General features: G+C 46.6%; 1 protein-coding gene and 1 long non-coding RNA gene across 2 annotated transcripts; one reads left to right on the top strand and one right to left on the bottom strand.

Moving 5' to 3' along the window:
- Positions 1-283: 283 nt before the first annotated feature.
- FAM161B (FAM161 centrosomal protein B) lies at positions 284-21,491 on the bottom strand. The gene is made up of 9 exons (XM_006117728.5): positions 21,242-21,491; positions 16,309-16,628; positions 14,836-15,389; positions 8,117-8,454; positions 5,065-5,192; positions 3,706-3,873; positions 3,115-3,214; positions 2,424-2,557; positions 284-2,159 (listed from the first exon to the last, which is right to left on the bottom strand). The coding sequence occupies exons 1-9, from the start codon at positions 21,311-21,313 to the stop codon at positions 2,096-2,098; spliced, it is 1,878 nt and encodes a 625-aa protein (XP_006117790.4). The 5' UTR covers positions 21,314-21,491; the 3' UTR covers positions 284-2,095.
- Positions 11,021-15,310, top strand: LOC112544893 (uncharacterized). Its single transcript, XR_016349624.1, has 3 exons — positions 11,021-11,128; positions 14,978-15,070; positions 15,173-15,310. It is a non-coding gene; the product is annotated as an uncharacterized LOC112544893 (long non-coding RNA).
- Positions 21,492-21,558: the final 67 nt, after the last annotated feature.

The raw sequence follows: 21,558 nt of genomic DNA, 5'->3' as shown, positions 1-21,558 counted from the left end.
AAATATGTGAAGAAGTATCTGTGGGAAACTTGATTTATATCAATCTTCCCTGCTTTATAATGGAAAATGGTTGCAACTTTTATGGCAAGGCTGTGTCTCCATAACATCAGGAAAGGTGCAGAGCTGCTGTAGTACTGGTACAGAGGTAAGATGCCAAAAAAGAGGTTTTTCAAGTTGTCTTAGGAGAATTCAAATCCATAAATGTCTTATTCTGTACTAATGTCTTATTTAAAACTCACTTCAACATACACATTCAGGAGAAAGCAACATCAAAAACACAGGACAGCTTTAGAGCAGAATTTTATTTGCCCTTTCCAGTCAGTCTTTTGAGCACAAAGGAAGTGAATAAAGTGTACACATCTTCAGGTTTACCTCTCCTTTTCAGCAATAATGCTCCAACCCATCTTATCTGCTTCAAGCCGTTTCACTGTTGGTTCTAAACCAGAATAAGGGATGGGAAAATGAATCAGTTGGGAAACACGTGTGAAGGATTTAGGAGGGTGTGCGACCAAGGAGAAGGGCAAGAAGTTCTAGACAAGAGTCAATTCTCACCTTGCTCCCATGTGTAGTCTTCCTATGTTATCCAAACCACAGCAATTTTTTTCAAGTCAATCACTTGGAAATACAGTAAAGATTGAACCTCTCTAGTCTGGCATTCTCTGGTCATGGCATGATTATCATGGGTGTGGCCAAGTTTCCTACAGTCCCATAAAGTTTATTTACAGACACCAGTCCTAGCGCTCAGAGTTCTGTGCTGTTATTTAGCTCTAATTTACCTCTAAATGTTGTCTAAGAGCCCAGTAAACAGTGGGAAGTGTTTGTAATGCTGCTACACACTACTGACCCCCCGTGGTTTAGTAAATTCTCTGGTTCAGCAAAAGTCAGGTCCTGAAAGTGCCAGACTAGAGCGGTTCAACCTGTAGCATCTGAGTTATGAACTCCAAAGTTATAGTGACCAACCACCAAGCTTATTTGGAACCAGAAGTATCAAGCAGGCAGCAGCAGAGATGGGGTGAGGGAAGGTTAAACTCAACCTTCTAAAACTAGTGGTTCCCAACCTTTCTGAGCGCACGGTCCCCATTTCAATGTTAAAATTTTACGGACTCCCCAAGTTGAGTAGCAGAAAGCGGGGGCTAGCACATCCCTTGGCCTGTGCTGCTTCCTCCGCTCCTGCCCCCTCTGTCCCCTGCCCATCCATGGAGCGAGAGGGCTCTCGTGGCCAAAGGCAGCTCCTCTCTGGCACTCTGCCCTTGCCTGGGCACAGAGTCCTAGGGGAGGAAAAAAATAAGAAAAGGCAAAGAAAAGTAAGGATCATGGGACTGGGACGCGGAGAGGGCTGGAGCATAAACAGCAGTGCAGCTGGCAACGGGAAGACGGATGGTGTCTCCTGGGATATCAAGATCCCATCCCGAGGGCGGGAGGCAATGTGCATGTGGCTAGTTACGAACAGTGAACCCTGGGTGAGAATCACCTGGTGGAAAGAACCAGTCCCACAGTGGGCCCAATCCTTACTTTTCCTGAACTTTCCATGGACGCCCTATAGTACTGTCAAGGACCACAGGTTGGGAACCTCTGTTCTTAAAAAAAATTAAAATGAAAGCAGCATTCATTTTTCTTCTACATAGTGAAGCCTTATGAGCTGTATTAAGCCAATGTTCAGTTGTAAACTTTTGAAAGAATAACCATAATGTTTTGTTCAGAATTATGAACATTTTAGAGTTACGGACTCAGAGGTGTTCATAACTCTGAGTTTCTGTCGAAGGTCTGGAACAGTGGTTCCCAAACTATAGATTGTGACCCCCAAGTGGGACTGTGCCATCAGCAGACAGGACTGTGGTCACGTCATCAGTGGATATTCTCCTGAGTGTGGGCAGGATGCCATTTTGTTCCACATAGTGTGACCTTGCATGTACAATGTGTGTGCGGTCATGCTTTGTGGCCCACACAATGCTGCTCCACAAAACAGCATCCTCCTGAGATCACAGGAAGCAAGAAATCAGAAAATGGCGTTATGCAGGTAAATAGTTTGGAACTTCTCTCAGCATCAGGTCCAACTGAGTTTTGTGCAGGTTTGTTTTTTTGTTCTTTGCTTTTCCTAAGATGATGATGATTCTTCCTGTACAGTGTCGCTGTCAATGTCTTTCTGAGGTTCCTGAGTTCTGTAGAAACAGTCAGGAGCTTTTGTTAAGTATTGGAAATTATCTAAACCTCTTTATTATTTGCATGAGAAGCAGAAGTAGTCAGCCATACAAATCATAAGCACAAAGAGTAGTAGGGGAGCCTTATTACTTGATAAAGGTGTAACTGAGTTCTACTTTTTACCTGTGAAGGCACAGATTAGAACTCTTTAGGAACAAGGAAAAAGAATGTGTGTCTAGCCAAAGATGGGCAAGTTCATTCTATATTCTTATTACTTTGATTACCTGTGAGTTTCAGGATCTTCCTCCCTTGGAAGGTCAGTAGCATCTGTCCCTTTGTTCCTTACAAATTCCTCATTCAGCCCCACCTGACAAAGGGTGTCCTGATAGTGTTGCTCTGCCTCTCGCCGAGCATCATGCTGTGGAATTGAAACAGAAATATGAACCAACCAAAATTGGATCCTTCCCCATAATGGACACCATAAAATAATTTTATCTAGAGGGATTCAGTCCCTAGTAGCTACACAGGAAGTTGTGATCATACAGAAAGCTCTGTTCATTGTCAGCTGGACTATATCAGAGTTAGGTACTAAAAGAGTATGATCCACAGATCCGACCCAACTGTGACTCACTTCCTTCTACACTCCTGTTCCTTGCCTGACTCTCACTCCCTGTGAACAGCACCCAAGTCCGAGTAGGCCAATAGCTGCACCCTTCTTTCTCTGTGCTGGTTCTCAGTTTGAGGGAGAAGTTGGGTGAGTAGGTGGGACTGGTGTAGGAATTAGATCCACTTTGGAGTCCCACCCAGCCCTCTTGAAAGAAGGGAAAAGTCTCCCCCTCTCAGTGCAACACCTTTCTGTAGTAAGGGGGGGGGGCTGAAAAAAGCCTATTTATCACAGGCTTCCTTATTCATCTCTATAATGAGCTACCAATATATTCTATGCTCCATATTTGTACTGGAACTTTGAGTGGTTACCTTTGTGACCTGTTCGAAGAGGTATGGTCTGTTCTTTACTCGTATCTCCATTTCTTCCAGTTCTTTTTTGTACTCCTTTGTTCTTTTTTGGTCATTCTGCCTGAAATGAAAAAGTTATTTGACTAACAGTGGTGTCCTCTGATTGACTGCTTGGTTTCTGATCAGTTGGAATGACCTTCTAAATCTTCATCTCAGATAATCCATGACATTCTCTTACTTGCTTTGTTTCTGCTTCACATACTGACTGCATCAAACAAAATGCACTTATGCTGCTTCAGATTACACAGCACTAGCTAATGTTCCACTAGAAGGTGAGCAAACAAAACAAACACAAACATTGAGGTTGCATTGGTGGAGGTATCTCAGAAAGTGTGGTCCTTGTTGCTTTTTCTATCAGTTTGGAAAGAGCAGTATTGAAATTAAAAAAAAAAAAAAAGAAGTCCGTGAAATAGGCCTGGCTGCTTAAAAAAAAAAAGCTAGATTTTGGGTCATATGTGCCCAGGCTCACCCTTACAAACTAATTATCTTTTGTTGTTAAAAATAATTGGCTGCTGCAAAGAGCCATTTATCTGTGTGACCTGGGATACTGACCAGTTCTCTTTCAGCTTCTCCTTATGTGTCTCCTCCAAACTTTTATGGGGATCCATGGCTTTTGCTCGGCTGCTCAGAGATTTGTGCATAGCCTGACATTTCTTTCTCTGTACTTCCATCCAGTGAATTTCTTTTTTCTCCCTGATCTTTTTGTTTTCCTGGAAGTGTCTAAACAGAGAGAAGTTAGTAGTGAAGCAGCAGGTTCATTTCAGAGTTCAGGACTATTGGCTGGGAATCACATACTGATAATGGTGAAATGTGCCTAGTTGTCTAAAAGGGTTATGATGTTACTGCCTTGTAATGCCAAAACACTAGGGGGCAGCATAGCAAGAGAGGGGAACAAGCAAGTGAAGGGGACTAGCAAGGAAGAAATACATGGAGGAGGAAGATGAGAGGGGGAAGACAATAGGCACTTGGATACCAAAGTGATGGGATTAAAGGCCAGCCCAAGGAGGAGTGCTAAAAGGGGTGGAGCAAAAAGGGCAGTTGCACCAGCGTCTGGTGATTCTAAAGTGGCGGTGGTGGTGGACAGGAGTCCCAGGTCCTTTAAATCACTATCATAGCCCTGTGCAGCACGCTCTGGGTGGTGCTGAGACTGCTTGTGAGAGGCTAGCCCCAGCCCCAGCCCCGCCCCTTCCGGAGCACAGAGCCATTTCCCCCTGGCTTGCCTAGGGGCCTGGTGTGTATCTTGGCCCCTGTGTGGGGCTATATAAGAAATGACAAAGAAAGAGGGAGACGTACAGCCCATTCTATTAGCCTAATTTAACCCGGACACTATAATTGACAGGTTTTTTCTCCTCCCCATATCCCTTCTTTTTCTGCTTTCAATTTTTGGGGGTTTTGTGCCCCTCTGTTTTTCTTACTTCACTCATCTGAAGAAGTGGGTTGTGCCCACGAAAGCTCATGATACCATCTATATTCTTTTGTTAGTCTCTAAGATGTCTACACTTGTTATTTCAAAATAACAAGGTGAGCATCCACACTACTAAGCCTGTTACTTTGAAATAATGGGCTTGTTATTTTGAAATAACTCCTGCTTGTGAAGTGGAATATGCTTATTTCAAAATAGTTATTTCCGGAGTTATTATTTCAAAATAACATGTTGAAATAACCTGGTAGTGCAGGCATAGCCTAAAGTGCTACAGGACCACTCTTTTTTTAGTTTTTTTAAGGGAGACCAGACAGACATGCAGAGGGAAAAGTAGGTTTCCTACAGAAGTCAGCCCCTCAATGGCGGAGAAGCTACTTCCAGAAAAAACAATACAGGCATTGCTGGGAATAGTAGGTGTGATAGGGAAGAGCGAAACAATTTCAAATGTCTTTCTCTATTATTAGTGGAGCACTTTTTTTCCTACTTACCTAATAGCAGATTCCCTCTTTCTTGTTGCATCTGTAATATGCACCGGAAGGGTATTGGAAGAGAGAGATGAGAGACCAGTCAGAGAATGGCTTCTTTGCACTGGAGGCTTGGAAGGCTGCTGAAAATCCTGAAAAAAAAATCTAGTTTAGTGAAATTGTGAAAGATACAGAATCTCTTCTGTTGTTCTTTAGATGGCTATTGAAAGGACTCAAACATACCTGCAGCAATCTGTGAGGGCAGACTTCCAATTCATGCCTACCAATGAAGTTTGATTGGAGTCCTTACACATGGCATTGGAGAGATGAAAAAGAATCTTGCCCATCTCTTGTCACTATAGCTTTTGTCTAGGGTTTTGTTCAGTCTAATTTTAAAGACCTTCTTTTCACCACTTCCCTTGAAAGACTACTCCACATCCCACTGGAATGGGATGCATGAATTTTCCTTTTCTTCTCGCTTACTTATAAAATATAAAAAAACTTAAGAATTCATAATGTTTGCAAAGAAGTGAGTTTCTGATAAATTGCACAAATTGCTCAACATAGATAAGGAAATAAGGTTACTGAAACAAAATTCACAAAACAAAGTATAAATTGTAATACTTCTTCTTAGCAGTGGAAAAGCTGCTATTCTGGAATGCACTGTTGCATTTCAAGGCTCCAGGCACTCTTGGAGGCAGCCCACTGAATCAGTGTTTTCATGCTCAGCTGCTCATATTCATAGAATCATAGAATACTAGAACTGGAAGGGACCTCGAGAGATCATCAAGTCCAGTCCCCTGCCCTCATGGCAGGACCAAGCACAGTTTATATAATCTCTGACAGGTGTCTGTCTAACCTGCTCTTAAATATCTCCAGTGATGGAGATTCTACAACCTCCTTAGGCAATTTATTCCAGTGTTTAACCAGCCTGACAATTAGGAAGTTTTTCCTAACGTCAAACCTAATTCTCCCTTGTTTCATTTTAAGCCCACTGTTTCTTGTCCTATCATCAGAGGCCAAGGAGAATATTCCCTCCCGCACGCCCCTACCCTCGGCATCTGATGATAGGACAAGAAGCAAAGGGTTTAAACTTCGTAACTGTCAGGGTAGTTAAACACTCCACATCACTGGAGATATGTAAGAGCGTGGTCCTGCCATGAGGGCAGGGGACTGGGCTTGATCTCTTGAGGTTCCTTCTAGTTACAGTATTCTATGAATACGATAAGCTGAGCATGAAAACACTGATTCAGCAGGCTGCCTCCAAGAGGCATATTACTCATACTGCTCATATTACATCATGAACCCAATTTTTTCCCTCTAGTAGAAATAGCTCATTGTACTCTTATTTTGGGGAAGGTCTTTATCAGAGTCTATTCCCCTCAGTTCTCCTCCAGAAGGCTGAAGTTAGATTGGACCTGACTGAGGCTGTGTCTAAACTACATCCCTTTTCTCGAAAAAGGAATGTAAATTAGACACTTTGAAATTGCAAATGAAGCCGGGATTTAAATTTCCTGCGCTTCATTTGCATAATGGTGGCCACGTTTTTTTCCCGAAACGGGGCTTTTTGAAAGAAAAATGGCTGTTTAGACGGGGATCGATCGGAAATAAAACCCTTTTTCAAAAGATCCTGTACTCCTGAAAAAATGAGTACAGGATCTGCCTAAGAGTAGGCAGAAGTGTCTGAGCATTGGCTTCTTTTGCCTCACTCCTGTGTGTGTGGCTGGCCATGGATCTACAGAGGGGCTATCTTAGACAACAGCGGACAGGTCTCCCTTCAGATTGGTCAGCTTCAGTAAAAATATATCTACCTATGTATCTGAGAGAGTTTGTCTATCTGTGTGTTTGTCTTTTTTCCAATAACTCCTCCTAAACAGTAAGGCTACGTCTACACTGGCCCCTTTTCCAGAAGGAGCATGTTAATTTCACCTATCGTAGTAGGGAAATCCGCGGGGGATTTAAATATCCCCCGCGGCATTTAAATAAAAATGTCCGCCGCTTTTTTCCGGCTTTTAAAAAAGCCGGAAAAGAGCGTCTACACTGGCCCCGATCCTCCGGAAAAAGCGCCCTTTTCCGGAGGCTCTTATTCCTACTTTGAAGTCACTTTGAAGTCACTTTGAAGTCACTTTGAAGTAGGAATAAGAGCCTCCGGAAGAGGGCGCTTTTTCCGGAGGATCGGGGCCAGTGTAGACGCTCTTTTCCGGCTTTTTTAAAAGCCGGAAAAAAGCGGCGGACATTTTTATTTAAATGCCGCGGGGGATATTTAAATCCCCCGCGGATTTCCCTACTACGATAGGTGAAATTAACATGCCCCTTCCAGAAAAGGGGCCAGTGTAGACGAGCCCTTAGAGCTAGAGCCACCAAACTTGGTATGCAGCTTCCCCTTCTGACTTAAAGCAAGGTCAGGGTTTGGTTGTGCCTGGAAAATGAGATGCGCCTGAAATGGGATAGCTTCTCATAAAACCAAAGAGAAAAGAGATAGAATCACCAGGCAGGTGAAAGAGGCTGGCTGGGGTTATGCTCCCCCTGCCCTCCCTGTCCAGGACTGCTCTAGCCCCAAGTCTCCCACCTTCCAGGCACCTTTTAGGAAGAGCGAGGCGGGGACCTGAAGCTCCCCACCACCCCTATTCATATTGTAACATTGCTGGCTGTTCCTTTTCATCAGGGAGCAAGAGGAAAGTGCAGTTTGCTGCATTCCTTACTTTGGCTGGGGAGCGCAAATGGCAGATGAACCTGGACCTGACCCAGCTGGGGGGACAGGCACCCCTTCCCTAGCTGTGCTCACTGGAACTGTAGCAGCCATGGAGAGGTGCTTCTCACCTGGCCCCAAGCTGCTGCAGTGAGAGAGGGCTGGGGTAGTTCTCTCTACCCAGGGTAGTCTGCATATTGAACCCTACATCCCAGCCCCACCCCAGAACAATGATTTTAAATGAAGCATGTACATTTTCATTTCATTTTCCCCCAGCCAAAAACTATTTGAATTTAGGACCAAGCAACACCAGATACATCTTCTAGTAGAATTATAAATTAAAAGACAGATCCCAGCAATCTGACACCTAGAGTCATCATCCCTCACCTTCATTATCTGCTCATTAGCCTGCTTCTGCCTGCAAAGGAGACTGGAGGTTCTCAGTTTAAATGGTTGATTATGAGTTGGCTCTTTGACTTCTCGTATCCTTATTGCTTCTCTCTGATATGCCCAATACAGTTTTTCAAAATCAGGTACAACTGGGTTAATTCTTGGTTTAAAGCTGAAGTCATCTTGCAGGAAGCCAAGTTTTTCTTGCTTAGTTTTGGTGGCAGTTCGGGAGTATGACTCTCTTTGTCTGTTGCTAAGATCAATAGGAGCGAAGGAGTTTTCCAAAAGATCCTTGGCTCTCATCTGAATGCGGATTTTTCTGTAGAGTTCAGCTTCTGGGAATCAAAACCAAATCAATGAGAAGAAAGACTTCAAGAGGATGTTGGTAATTGACAACATAGAAAAGGGAGAGGTTGGGAGCAGCTAACATAGATAGAATGTTCAATATTTGTTTGCTTACAGCATTTTTCCACCCAAAATTCAAGATTAGTGTGATGGCACATTGGGGTTTTCCCGTCTCCTGCACCCCCGTAATGGCACGGACAGACTCCACCAGCCAGTAGAACAGAGGGAGTTTATTGCTTCTCCAGGATACAGCACAGCACAGATCTAATCTGGTTACAGGGCAGGCCTAGGATGCCTCAGCCCCCCTTGAGATGGGGGAGCCTGGGCCCCTAAATCCCAGCCCGTTGCCTCGGCTGCTTCCTCCATGATACCAGCCAGAAACCTAACTAACTCACTTTCAGCCCTGCCCCCAGCCAGGGCTCCATTCCCCTTCTTCCCATTGTTCCTCTTCCTGGGAGATAACTGGTCAGACAGGTTCGAAGCCCCCTTGCATAATGACTCATCCCCTGCCCTGCTGGGCCGTCCTGCAGCCAGCAGCCAGTGGAAGTCACTCACAACCCTATCCTAGCAACCAGCAAGGTACCCACACTACGTCACAATTAGTCCTTTATGACTTTTCCCTAACACCTTACAAACACCATCGACTGATTTTTCTGTCTTGCTGTGGCATAAGTTAGGGTACGTCTACACTACAGCGCTAGTTCGAACTAACTTAGTTCGAATTAGTTAATTCGAACTAAGCTAATTCGAACTAACTCGTCTAGAACTAAAAACTAGTTCGAACTAGCATTTTGCTAATTCGAACTAGCAAGTCCACATTGAGTGGACTCTGAACAGGGCTTAAGGATGGCCGAAGCAGTGCCGGCAGGGCATAAGAGGAGGACTTAGAGCATGGAGATGCTGTCTCAGGCTAGCCGAGGGCTGCGCTTAAAGGGTCCCGACCCCCACCCCGGACAGACAGTTCTAAGGGGTGCCCCACTTACAAAGAAGTTCTGGCTTGGAGTGCCCGGAGTACCCACACTGGGCACATCACACCACTCGGCCATCAGCCCGGCTGCACTTGCTGCAGGCTGCCATCTGGGGAGAGGGGACAATCGGGGGGCTGTAGGAGAGCTTCCACCCCCAGAAGCCCGCAGAGCCAGCCCAGTCCTCCCCATCGGGGGCTCATACCCCATTCCTCCCTCACCCCCTTCCACTTATCCTTCCCTAGCCCCCCTTCTTATTGATGTACAAAATAAAGATAACGTTTCTTCCAACATTGACTCTGTCTTTATTGAACAAAACTGGGGGAGACTGGGAAAAGGAGGTGGGAGAGGGGAAGAGAAAGGCTGGGAGAGGGGAGGGCAACTAACATGATCAGGGGTTGGGAACAGGTCCCAGATGAAGAGAGGCTACAGAGACTGGGACTGTTCAGCTTAGAAAAGAGGAGACGGAGGGGGGACAGGATAGAGGTCTCTAAAAGCAGGGGTTGGGTGGAGAGGGTGCATTCAGAAAAGTTCTTCCTGAGTTCCCATAAAGAAGGACTAGAGGACACCAAAGGAAAGGAATGGGTAGCAGGCTTCAAACTAGTAAGAGAAAGTTGTTCTTCTTCCCAAAGCAAATAGTTAACCTGCGGAACTCCTTGCTGCAGGAGGCTGTGAAGGCTACAACTGGAACAGAGTTTAAAGGGAAGTGAGATCAAGTCATGGAGGTTGGGTCCATGGAGTGCTATTAGCCAGGGGGTAGGAGTGGTGTCCCTGCCCAAGGTTTGTGGAAGGCTGGAGAGGGATGGCACGAGACAAATCGCTTGGTCACTGTCTTTGGTCCATCCCCTCCAGGGTCCCTAGGGTTGGCCGCTGTCGGCAGACAGGCTACTGGGCTAGATGGACCTTTGGTCTGACCCAGGATGGCCATTGTAAGCTCAGGGCTCAGGGTCGGGGGTCTCAGTGGACCCCCTTGATTTTCATGCACACCTGCTCCTGGGTGGCCAGGCTGGCAGCTCTCCTACCCTAGACGGCCACTTTCCTGTGCCTAGTGCGGAGATCGTGGACGAGGTCCACGATGTCCGCACTAGCCTAGGAATGTGCCCGCCTCTTGCGGTCCAGGGCAAGCTCCCGGGAGCCGCCAGCCTGGTCCCGGGAAGAGGGGGAGGGCTGGGGGACATCGGGTGGGTGGTTCTGTGCCGTGCCAGGTGCAGGGTCTGCTGGCTGGGTGCTGGCAGGCTTGCACCTGGCATGGGCACCGTAGCCAGCCCGTGCCCCTTTAAGGGGTCCGGGGCTGGGAGGGGGGTATAGAGTTTCCCTGGTGTTGGCCAGAGTGGCCACCAGGGAAACCTGGGAAGCCTTAGCCTCCCACTAGTTCGAATTAAGGGTCTACACACCCCTTAATTCGAACTAGCTAGTTCGAACTAGGCTTAATCCTCGTAAAATGAGGTTTACCTAGTTCGAACTAAGCGCTCCGCTAGTTCGATTCAAATTCGAACTAGCGGAGCGCTAGTGTAGCGCCTAGGAAAGTTAGTTCGAACTAACGTCCGTTAGTTCGAACTAACTTTTCAGTGTAGACATACCCTCTGTGAGTACACCATTCGCCCCTCCCACTCAGGATGCAGTTGGTTGTTTCACCACCACCACAAACAAGGGTGCTGTTGAGGGTAGCTGTACCCTTCTATCCTGTATGAATGTCATGGTAAGATACTGCAACTCAAATATTTTTACAAGATGATTTTTTTTCTATTTGGGATCCATTCATCTTAGTCCTCATAAAAAAAAATCTGGGCAAAAATATAGTACATTCAGTGGGGAGCAGAGCCTTGCATCCCTGAAGTCCTCATTTCCTGTAATTTCTGGGCCTAATTTTCCATGAGACATGAGCAGTGTATGTTGTAAGGATAATTTGCATACTTGACTCTTTTCATGTTTGTTGTTTCATGGATGCTATGTAAACAATCATTTTTCCACTTTTAGAAAAGATGGTGGATAGTGCAGATGGTGCAATAAGGTTAAAAATGTTCACTTTTTTTTTGCTGATTCCCATGTAACACATGAAACCTGCATTCGTGGGTATCTAAATGGTCATTTGCTTAATTGCAATGGTACACGGTACACACGCTGACTGCTGGGATATCAACCATGCCAGCATAGAATGGCAAAACAATGATCCACCCAGTCACTTAGCACTGTCAGATCACATCAGTTGTCTAACTTATCAAATGTCCTTTAATCTTGCTCTGCCAACTCTGTCACAGCGGAGCATAGTGCATGTAGCTTGGAATCAACAGTCTGACCCCAGTCCAGTCAGTCCAACAGTCCATTTAGTTCAGTACATTAAAGATAATTTTTTCACCTGCTATATTAAAGCAAGCATGCTAAATGGGGAATAAAACCAGAGGCAACAGTAAAGGGAAAGAGATCATAGCAATTAGACATTTGCAAAGAAATGTGATATGGCTTTAAAATGACCAATGCAAATTTCGATAGTATAGGCAAATACATCATGAACATGGAGATGATTTGAGACTGTATATGGCTATGGTGAACTCTGCCTGCAATAGTGGTTTGAATTCTTGGCACCAAAGTACCAGAAAGATATTGACAAAGTAGAGGGACTGAGAAGAGCAATGAAAATGATTGGGGGATTGATTTCTCAAGAGCTAAGTATGTGCTGGTTGCCTAAACAACAATTCCTGGGAAACAAATCTATAAATATCTGAAGGAAGGAAAATGTACATACGGGTCTTCAAGTAGGCACATTTAGGTTGAATATGAGGAAAAGTTCCCTGACAGAGCTATATTTAGCCAAGGAATTCTTGCTTGAAGGAACTGGTAGAAGCTTCATTGATTAGAACATTAAAAGTGGACAGAGCCCTGGAAACAGACAGTGGGGAACAATCCTATATGAGAGACCTTTATAACTTAATAGATATCTCCCATCTTGAACTTTTAAGCTTCATCTTGTCCTTTAATATTCTCCTTCCAACTCTGTCAAACCAGCATAGACTATATAGCTTAGAATCAGTTATCTGGAAATTTTTCACCATCTATTTAATACACCAGTGGCCAATACTAGATGTCAAAAGAAGGTGTAAATTCTCTGAGCTAGTAACTCTCATAAAAGCTTGTACTTTCACATTAATTCATCAACTTACAGAGGGTGAGTCAATGAGCTCAGGGACACTTGTGCCTTTGCATCAGAACAGCACGTTTAAGCAGCTGAGCTAATGAATTCAAAGATGCTTTGACATCAGCCCAGATAGAGACACTGAGGCTATGTCTACACTGCAGGCTTCTTGTGCAAGAAGCCTTTTGCACAAGAGTTTTTGCACAAAAACTTCTGGCACAAGAGCATGTCCACACCTCAAAGCGCATCACAAGAACCATGTGCTTTTGCGCAAGAAAGCGTCCACACTGCATGGACGCTCTTGTGCAAAGAATGGCCATCAGAGCACCTGTGCTTTTTCCCAAGAAACCCTTCTGGAGCATCCACACTTGCCTTTTTGCGCAATAGCTGTAGCGCAAAAGGGAGTTATGCCTCATAGAAGGAGGTTTACCTACACCAGCAAAAGCCCTCTGTTCTGCCATTTTACTGCTGATTTACTTGAGCAAAAGATCATTTGAGGTGTGGACTTTCCACAGGATTTTGCGCAAAAACAGCCATTTTTGCACAAAAACTTTGCAGTGTAGACATAGCCTGAGTGCTCAGACACATTATTTCCTTTAACAACAGATCAAAAATCTAGAGGTTTTAATTTTGTAACTTAAGGGAGACTTCTAACTTGTTAGCCAAGCAAGCTAGACCTGTGCATTGACATCAGCCCACCCAGTTAAAAGAGCTGAGTCAGTGCCATCACAGAGTATGTCCTCTGATATCAGATTAACAAGCCAGAGATGTTGTGTCCTAACTTTTATGGCTCCTGCTTTTGCTTCTTCATTGACTGGTAAAATGAAAATTCATCTGGTAAAAAAAAATCAGGTGTGGCTTGCCTGAGCACTTTATATAGGACTCCAAGCCTTGCTACTAGTATATGTGGAACAGCAGTGGTACCTGATATGAGAAAATGATTCTCAAGTTGTAATGTCCCATCTGTCTTCTTTTGTTTACAGGAAGATCTGTCCCATTGCTGATTCCCCCTCCCAAGGGAAAAAAATGAATTAGCCTATCAAGTTCCTCTCCTGTTCTTGCATCCCATGGTGGGATGTGTGAGAGGAGAGGGTGGTTGGGAATACAAGGGATATACTCCTACAGTGTTCCCATTCTGTGTACGCATGTATACTTGCACATGCTCATGATCAAAAAGGTATGAGGTTACTTAGAGACATGGAGATTTTTCAAAGTCCAACATTCCCATTCTCTTCCCTAGGCCATGTTCCATCAAACAGGTTGATGCAATCTCATGTCCCCCCATGACAATATCACTACAATTGGTGGCTCCCCCTCCTATTTTGATATACTTTAGCTTTTTTCTCAGTACAACAGTGGTGCTGGACAGGAGGGGTGGTGCTGAGTTGCACCCACCCTAATCCATCAGTGCTCCTCACGGCCTCCTAGGAGATCTAGTGGTCAAGATCCAGGGCAGCAGCAGGCATGCAGTTGGGATGCCAAAAACCTGGGGGTGCTGCAGCACTCCCAACACCCCTACTTCCTATGCCTGTGCATTACAGAGACAATGTGTGTAAGGCAATATCTTATAATGGGCTAACTTCTGTTGGTAAAAAAGATAAACTTTTGTGTTACACAGAGCTTTTCTTCAGGTCTGGGAAATGTATTCAGAATGTCCCAGCTAAATGCAAGGTTGAACAGAATTTACTTATGCAGTTTAACCTTGTGTTTAGCTATAACACAGAGTACCTTTTCCTGAACAGAATAGAAGTTCTGTGTAACTTAAAAGCTTGTCTCACCAACAGAAAATGGTCCAATTAAATACATTATCTCACCCACCTTGTGACATGGGACATGGCTACAACAACACTTTGTTATCCCTTCATATAATCCACATAACTATGCAATTCTATGCTGTGGAGAAAATGTCTTCCTCATTCACATGCTGCAGATGCTTGGAAGTTCAAACTCTGAAGTAGGCAGTGAGAGTACCCTGCCCTGCTGTTTCTTTTACTCACCCTCTGATAAAATAAATATTTGTACATGGTGGATGGACAGGCTAACAAAAGGCCTTCTTTCAATCCCTACATATGGGATAACAGCTTGTTTCTTATGGCTCTGAACAATCTTGATGCTTCTCCTGAAGAGATAACCCTGTCAGGAAGTGCCTGACCGGACAAGGAGCAGAACATATTATTTCCCAGTATGTATTGCCATAGTCAGACAGTGAGAAAGAAGACAGGCAAAGTGAGTCAGACATGGAATCCCTTCTACAGGAAGACCACTAAACACTTTACCTTTGAGTTTATCCCCAAGAACTGAGTTATAGGTGGATTTAGGGATCATCTTGCTGTCTTTTGGTTTGGAGTTCTTAACTGGAGCCAGTGCTGCCAGTACCTTCTGTTTCATGGCCTCCTTTTTTTTCTCCTCCTTTTCCAGGAAGCTGAAGGGTCGCTGAGTGGAAAGGAGCAACTCTTTTCTTCTCTGCATTCCCACTTCCCTGCGAATCTCATCCTGCTCCATTATTTCCTGGTAGAGTGGCAAGTATACATGGGCAGGAACTGGCTGTGCCCGGAACTGCTTCTGGCACTCTGCCTCCTCCTGACTTTGCCTTTTTTCCCTTTGTTTCTCTAGCTCAAGGGATGCACGTGATCTCATCAACTGGGGCTTTTTACAAGCCTCACGCAGAGTCATCTTGAAGGGCTGAGGGATGGTGATAGTAGAGACCCAGGCAGATGCAGCAGTCTTTGGCCTCAGGTGGGACTGAGGAAGTGAGAGGGGATTTTTCTGAACCCAAAGGCTATCCAGATTTAGGTCAGTTAAAGAACTGGACTGGCTTATGATACTAGATCTGTGGGTAGGACAAAGACACGACTATTAAGGCAGCAGGAACAAATAAAGTGATAAGAAATCTCAAAGGGATATGCAATAGAGAGTTACCTTCTGGCTGGATAGAAATGATACGTACATTTGTACAGTCCTTTGAGAAGCTCTGATCAAAAGTGCTATACAGGCAGTCCCCGGGTTATGTCAGTCCGACTTAAGTCGGACCCCTAGTTACGAACTGGGGGGCGGGCAGCTAGTGCAGGGTGCCTCCCCCACTGTCGCCGCCTCTGGCGGTGCGCGGGGCACTTCCCCCCAGCAGATCAGGGAGACGCGGAGCGGCTTTTCTCGCCGCAGAGGACGCGGGCGGTGGGACCGACGAGACGCGCCGTGGTCCCGCCGCCTACATCCTCCGCGGCGAGAAAAGCCGCTCCACGTCTCCCTGGTCTGCTGGGGGGGGGGACGCAGCTAGTGTCCCCCCCCCCAGCAGACCAGGCTTTTCTCGCCGACGCCTGGCGTAGAGAAGCTGGGGGGCTGCCGGGTTGGTCCCATAGCGCAGAGGGCTGGGCTGCCTCGCTGCCCGAGCCCCCCCGCGGCTTTGCAAAGCCGAGGGGAAGCCGGCAGCGGAGCAGCCCAGGCGCACCTGGGGTGCCCCGCTGCCCGAGCCCCCGCGGCTTTGCAAAGCCGCCGGAGGGCTCGGGCAGCGAGGCAATCCAGGCGCGCCTGGGCTGCCCCGCTGCCCGAGCCCCTCCGCGGCTTTGCTGCGCATCTTCCTGGTATGCAGACCAGGGAGACGCCGAGAAAGCCCCGGAATACACGGGCAGCAGGACTGCGAGGTCCCGCAGTCCGTGTACTCTGGGGCAGCCCCATTCGTAACTGCGGATCCGACATAAGTCGGATCCGCGTAAGTCGGAGACTGCCTGTAAAAGTTTTCCAGTGTGTCCTACCTTGAAGCCTGAGACGGCTTGACCTGCAGAATCAATCGCCCATTGTCTTGGAAGAAGTCTTCTAGTTCCTCCTTGAAGGATTCCTGGTTGCTTTCCAATTTTGCCTGGTACAACAAGCCCAGTTCTAAAAGAGACTGTCTGTTTTTCATTTTGAGTTCCTGCAGTGTGTCATAATATCCCTCAGTTGAGCCTGAGGCAGTTGCCATATCCTTGTCTGGCTGGAGGAAATCCAGCAGCTCATCTGTCTTGGGCCTAGTGGTGCCACCACCAATACTCTCTGTTTCTGGCTCAGAATCTGAAGAACCTTGAGGTGGAAACACCTAGGGAGATAAAAGCTTGATGTTGAGAAAAAAATTAAACTTATACCAATGTCTTGAGTTCACAAAGGCAACTCCCACACAACCTATGCCTAATCTGATGCCATCTACATCTTAGCCAGCTACAAAGTGCATTTTCACAGGTGCAGGAAGGCAGAAAATCTACTATATATTTTACAGAGTGTGTCTGATCTAGAATTCCTCCTAAATGGTAAGGGCTAGGACCACTAAATTCAGTATGTAGCTTCCTCTTATCATAACTTAAAGCAAAGTAAGGGTTTGGTTGTGCCAGGAAAACAAGATGCACCTGAAATGGGATTGCTTCTCAGAAAACCAAACCAAAAAGAGACAGAATCACCAAATCAAATACAGTCATCAAAACTGACATAATTGAGTGAATGTTGAAAGAGACCGAACCCAAGACGAGCCAGAAAAACAGGATGAACCTGGAATAGGATTCTTAATAAACCTTTTAGAAAAGAGAAATTTGGAGTAGTGCTCTATTTTGACAGCTAAATCAATGCTTATGGTTTGAAAACTAGAAGACAATGTTATTGGAAGCCAAATTGACTATAGCTCTTTTTTGTTAAAACACAGTGAATTGTAAGCATTTATAGGGATGAAGAAAAAATATACACTTGATGGAATTCCCATTTTAATAAATTACTAAAATTAACTTCATAAAAATAACACTGAATTTTTGAAAAATACAATCATTTCAATAATGCATGTTCATTTTCCTTTTATTTCAAAAAATGAATTAAGGACCTCAGCAACACTGGGTAAATCTTCTAGTACAACATAAAAGAGCCGATCTATAGTCTACAAAAAGCAGAATACTCAATGCCTCACTAGCTCTCTCTGTCATGGAAGGATCTTGCTGCTGGGCCTGTTTCAGTTTACACACTATAATCTGTGAAACTTGATCCTTTATGCTGTCCTCCCCAGCTTGAGTTGTGTCCAGCACTTTTTGGATACAGCTGTGAATCTTGCCTGTAGAACATCAATAGCAAAAATCCTCCCTTTTATAGTGATGGGAGCAATATTGAGCATCTAACTCTCACTGAAGCCAATGGCAGCAGGAATCATTTTTAAACTATCCACAACAAAATACATTAACAGCTTTGCTTAATTACAATCTGCTTTTTCTCCAAATAATGCCAGGTTGGGAATTTTGAGATTTATCAATTTGGGAAATTTGGAGAGTTGTGAACAAGCATTTCTGAGCTAATGGGAGACAAAGAAAAGTCCAAATTTCAAGCCAGGATAATTTTTCAATAACCTGTAACACAAATATCCCTCTTCAACCTCTGGGCAGAATGTGACAGTTGTCAGCCCATGTTCCTTTTCGATGCTATATTTGTAGGGATATAAAATAGATTTTTATAATGAAAGCTGGCTGCAGTCTTTCCTGGGCAGAGGCTGCAGCCCCCTCTGCCCAGCCTTTTCCCCCATTCTGGCACTTGGAGTGCAGAAGATGGGGACCCACAAAAGACTTTAATATACCCTGCCATTAAAGATTTCTGTTTAAAAATGCCCCACATTCACAGATTCCCTGACCTTGGATGGTACACTTCTACCATCCAAATGCACAAACCTTTTTGAGAACCCAGGAAGACACATTTGGGAATTTCTTCCTGTGGGGTGCCTTCAAGCTCTTTAACCCCCACTTTGGAGAGCACTTAGCCCCGCCCTATAATTTTTTAATAGTTGACCTAACAGTTTAAGGCATGTGCACATAGAACTATCTGCCTTTTAGGACACCAGAATCAAATCATGGTCTTAAAAGGATGATTTTTTAAATTTACAAAATATAGAAAACATACTTGGTAAAATACACTTTGCTGCTTTATATCATAGAGCAACTGAAAAAAAGATTAAAAACACAGAGAATTGCTTCCCTGGGATTCAGTTTAAAAGTTACAGTGTATGGGAGGGGTCACATGGGTTCAACACAGATAAGTCCAACAAAATCAATAATAATAATAATAATAATAAAAAAACCTTGATCACATCTGACTAAGCATTCCCTGTTCTACTCGCATATCTGTTGTTCCAAGTCCTTCCTTAAGCATGGATATCACTGGATATTTCCAGCCTTGTTCCTGGCTCAGTCCATGTCTTCCAGCTCTACCTTGGTCACACAAAGACTGCAGCAGGAAGATTACTATTTCCCATTCAAAAAAACATACAGGCTGTGTGTCTACATTGTCGCGATCTTGCGCAAAAGCTGCCTGTCTACACTGGCCACAAGTTCTTGTGCAAGAACACTGATGTTCTAATGTACGAAATCAGTGCTTCTTGAGCAAGAACTCTGATGCTCCTGCTCAGGAATAAGCCCTCTTTCGCAACTGTTCTTGCGCAAGAGGCCAGTGTAGACAGGCAACATGAAGTTCTTGCACAAGAAAGCCCTATGGTTAAAATGGCCATCAGAGCTTTCTTGTGCAAGAGAGCATCTACACTGGCATGGATGCTCTTGCACAAAAGCACATGCCAGTGTAAACGCTCTCTTCTGGAAGAGTTTTTGCACAAGAACTCTTTTGCAAAAGAGTTTTTGCGCAAGATCATGCCAGTGCAGACATAGCCACACTGTTTTCATTGGCTTTCCCCCAAAACTTCCTGAAGCCTCTCTAGGACCTGTCTGTGGGTTTGAGGCTTACAGGCAATTTAGTTAACTGAATGGCTGGGATGTCCAGAAAAGGTTAGTACAGGCAGTCCCCGAGTTACGCGGATCTGACTTATGTCGGATCCGCAGATATGAACGGGGCTTTTCTCGCCCCGGAGGAAGCGAGCGGCGGGACACCCAGATGCGCCGCGGTCCCACCGCCCTCCGGGGCGAGAAAAGCTGCTCCGCATCTGTGACGTAGTGGGGGTACTTGCTGGGCTGTGGTGACCTCTTCTGTCTGAAGCAAGACCCAGCAGGGAAAACCTTATTATGCAAAGGTGACTCCATACCAGTTGAACCAACCCCCCATGGGGAGAAACAAAGGGAGGTGGAATGCTGCCCAGGCTGGGGGCAGGGCTTGGAGAGGTGGAGTTAGTGCCTGGCTGGAAAGCAGGGGAGAAGGAACTGGGGAAGGAGCTGGGATTCCCCTATCTCAAGGGGGGCACTGAGGCCTCTTAGCCCCCAGTTCCTGTAACTAGATTACATCTGTTCTGTGCTGTATCGTGAAGAAGCAATAAACCACCTGTATTCTACTGGCTGGTGAAGTCTGTTCGTGCCATTTCAGGGTGCAGGAGACGGGGGACCCCCAACGCGCCGTCACAGCATCTCCCTGGTCTGCTGAGGGGGGGGCAGCAGACCAGGGAGATGCAGAGCAAAGCCGCAGAGGACCCGGGCAGCAGGGCAGCGGGACAGCCCAGCCTCTGAGGCTTTGCTCCCCGTCTCCCTGGTCTGCTGGGGGAAGATGCGGAGCAAAGACGTGGGCAGCGGGTCCTGTCCCGCTGCTGGCGTCCTCTGAGGCTTTGCTCCCTGTCTCCCTAGTCTGCTGGGGGAAGCCCCACCCCCCCAGCAGACCAGGGAGACGCGGAGCAAAGCCGCAGAGAATGCGGGCGGGACCGGGGCACGTCTCGGCGGTCCCACTACCCGTGTCTCCCTGGTCTGCTGGGGGGGGGGGGGCGCAGCTAGTGCACCCCGCCCCCCTAGCAGACCAGGCTTTTCTCGCCGACGACACCTGGGGTAGAGCAGCTGGGGCGCTGCCGGGCTGGTCCCGCAGCGCCGCTCCTCGGCGCTACTGGACCAACCCGGCAGCACCCCAACTGCTCTGCCCCAGGCGTCCCCAAGTCAGCCACTGCTGAAACTGACCAGCGGCTGACTACAGGAAGCCCGAGGCAGAGTTGCTCTGCCCCGGGCTTCCTGGAATCAGCCGCTGATCAGTTTCAGCAGCAGCTGACTTGGGGACACCTGAGGTAGAGCTGCTGAGGTGCTGCCAGGTTGGTCCCCGCAGCGCTGAAGTGCAGTGCTGCGGGGACCTACCCGACAGCGCCCCAGCTGCTCTGTCCCAGGTGTCCAGATTCAGCCGCTGTTGAAACTGATCAGCGGCTGATTCCAGAAAGCCCAGGACTGAGCAACTCTGACTCGGGGGCTTCCTGTAGTCAGCCACTGGTCAGTTTCAGCAGCGGCTGAATCTGGACGCCAGTTCCGACTTATATACAAATTCAACTTAAGAACAAACCTACAGTCCCTATCTTGTACGTAACCCAGGGACTGCCTGTAATCTCCCCATTAATTACACCCCTCCACAATGCAAACAGTCCCACTGTAGACTTCCAGAATCTGATCACAACTATTCCTCCTGACTCCCAGTGAATCATTTCAGGTAGCTGCTGCTGTCCAAGGCATCGGGCTAGTACAGAGCAGTGCAGGCCAGAGGGGGACAAAGGCTGCTCTGTGGTGCAGGCACAGGGACAAAGGAGACCTGACTTCAACTCCTTGCTTCGCTGAGGCCTCCCACGCCCCTGCAAGAAGAGGCCTCCATGGCCAGAAGCAGGGAAGCTCCGTTGTCATGGTAACTGGTCATGGCTGTGACATGACTGTCACACGGCCCTTCTGTCCCCGCAAAGGGAAAAAAACCCTCAGTGGTTCCTATGGTGCTCCGCCCCCTCCCTTATCTTACCAGTCGGGTCCGCGCCCCAGGCGGCTCCATTTCGGCCCCGCTTGAGGTTCCCCGTAGCCTTGACACTGTCATCTCTGGTCCCCACGGGCTGTGCCTAGCCCCGCCCTCCGGCGGGCCCTACCTGTTCATTGGTCAGTGGTTGCCCGTAGCTACTCCAATTAGCGCTGTGGCTAAATCTCTAAGCCCACCCTCTCTGTCGTCACTGCTTCAATGGCCAATGATCGCCTTTCCCAGCGCCCGTGGATTGGAACACCTGTCCCGGAAGGAGTCGCCCTGCCTGCACCTCGGTTGTTAGCGCACCGTTGCCATAGCACCTG

Source organism: Pelodiscus sinensis, chromosome 5, assembly GCF_052426305.1.
Source record: "Pelodiscus sinensis isolate ZL-2025 chromosome 5, ASM5242630v1, whole genome shotgun sequence".
Classification (NCBI taxonomy): domain Eukaryota; kingdom Metazoa; phylum Chordata; order Testudines; family Trionychidae; genus Pelodiscus; species Pelodiscus sinensis.
This window is presented reverse-complemented; position numbering and strand designations above follow the sequence as displayed.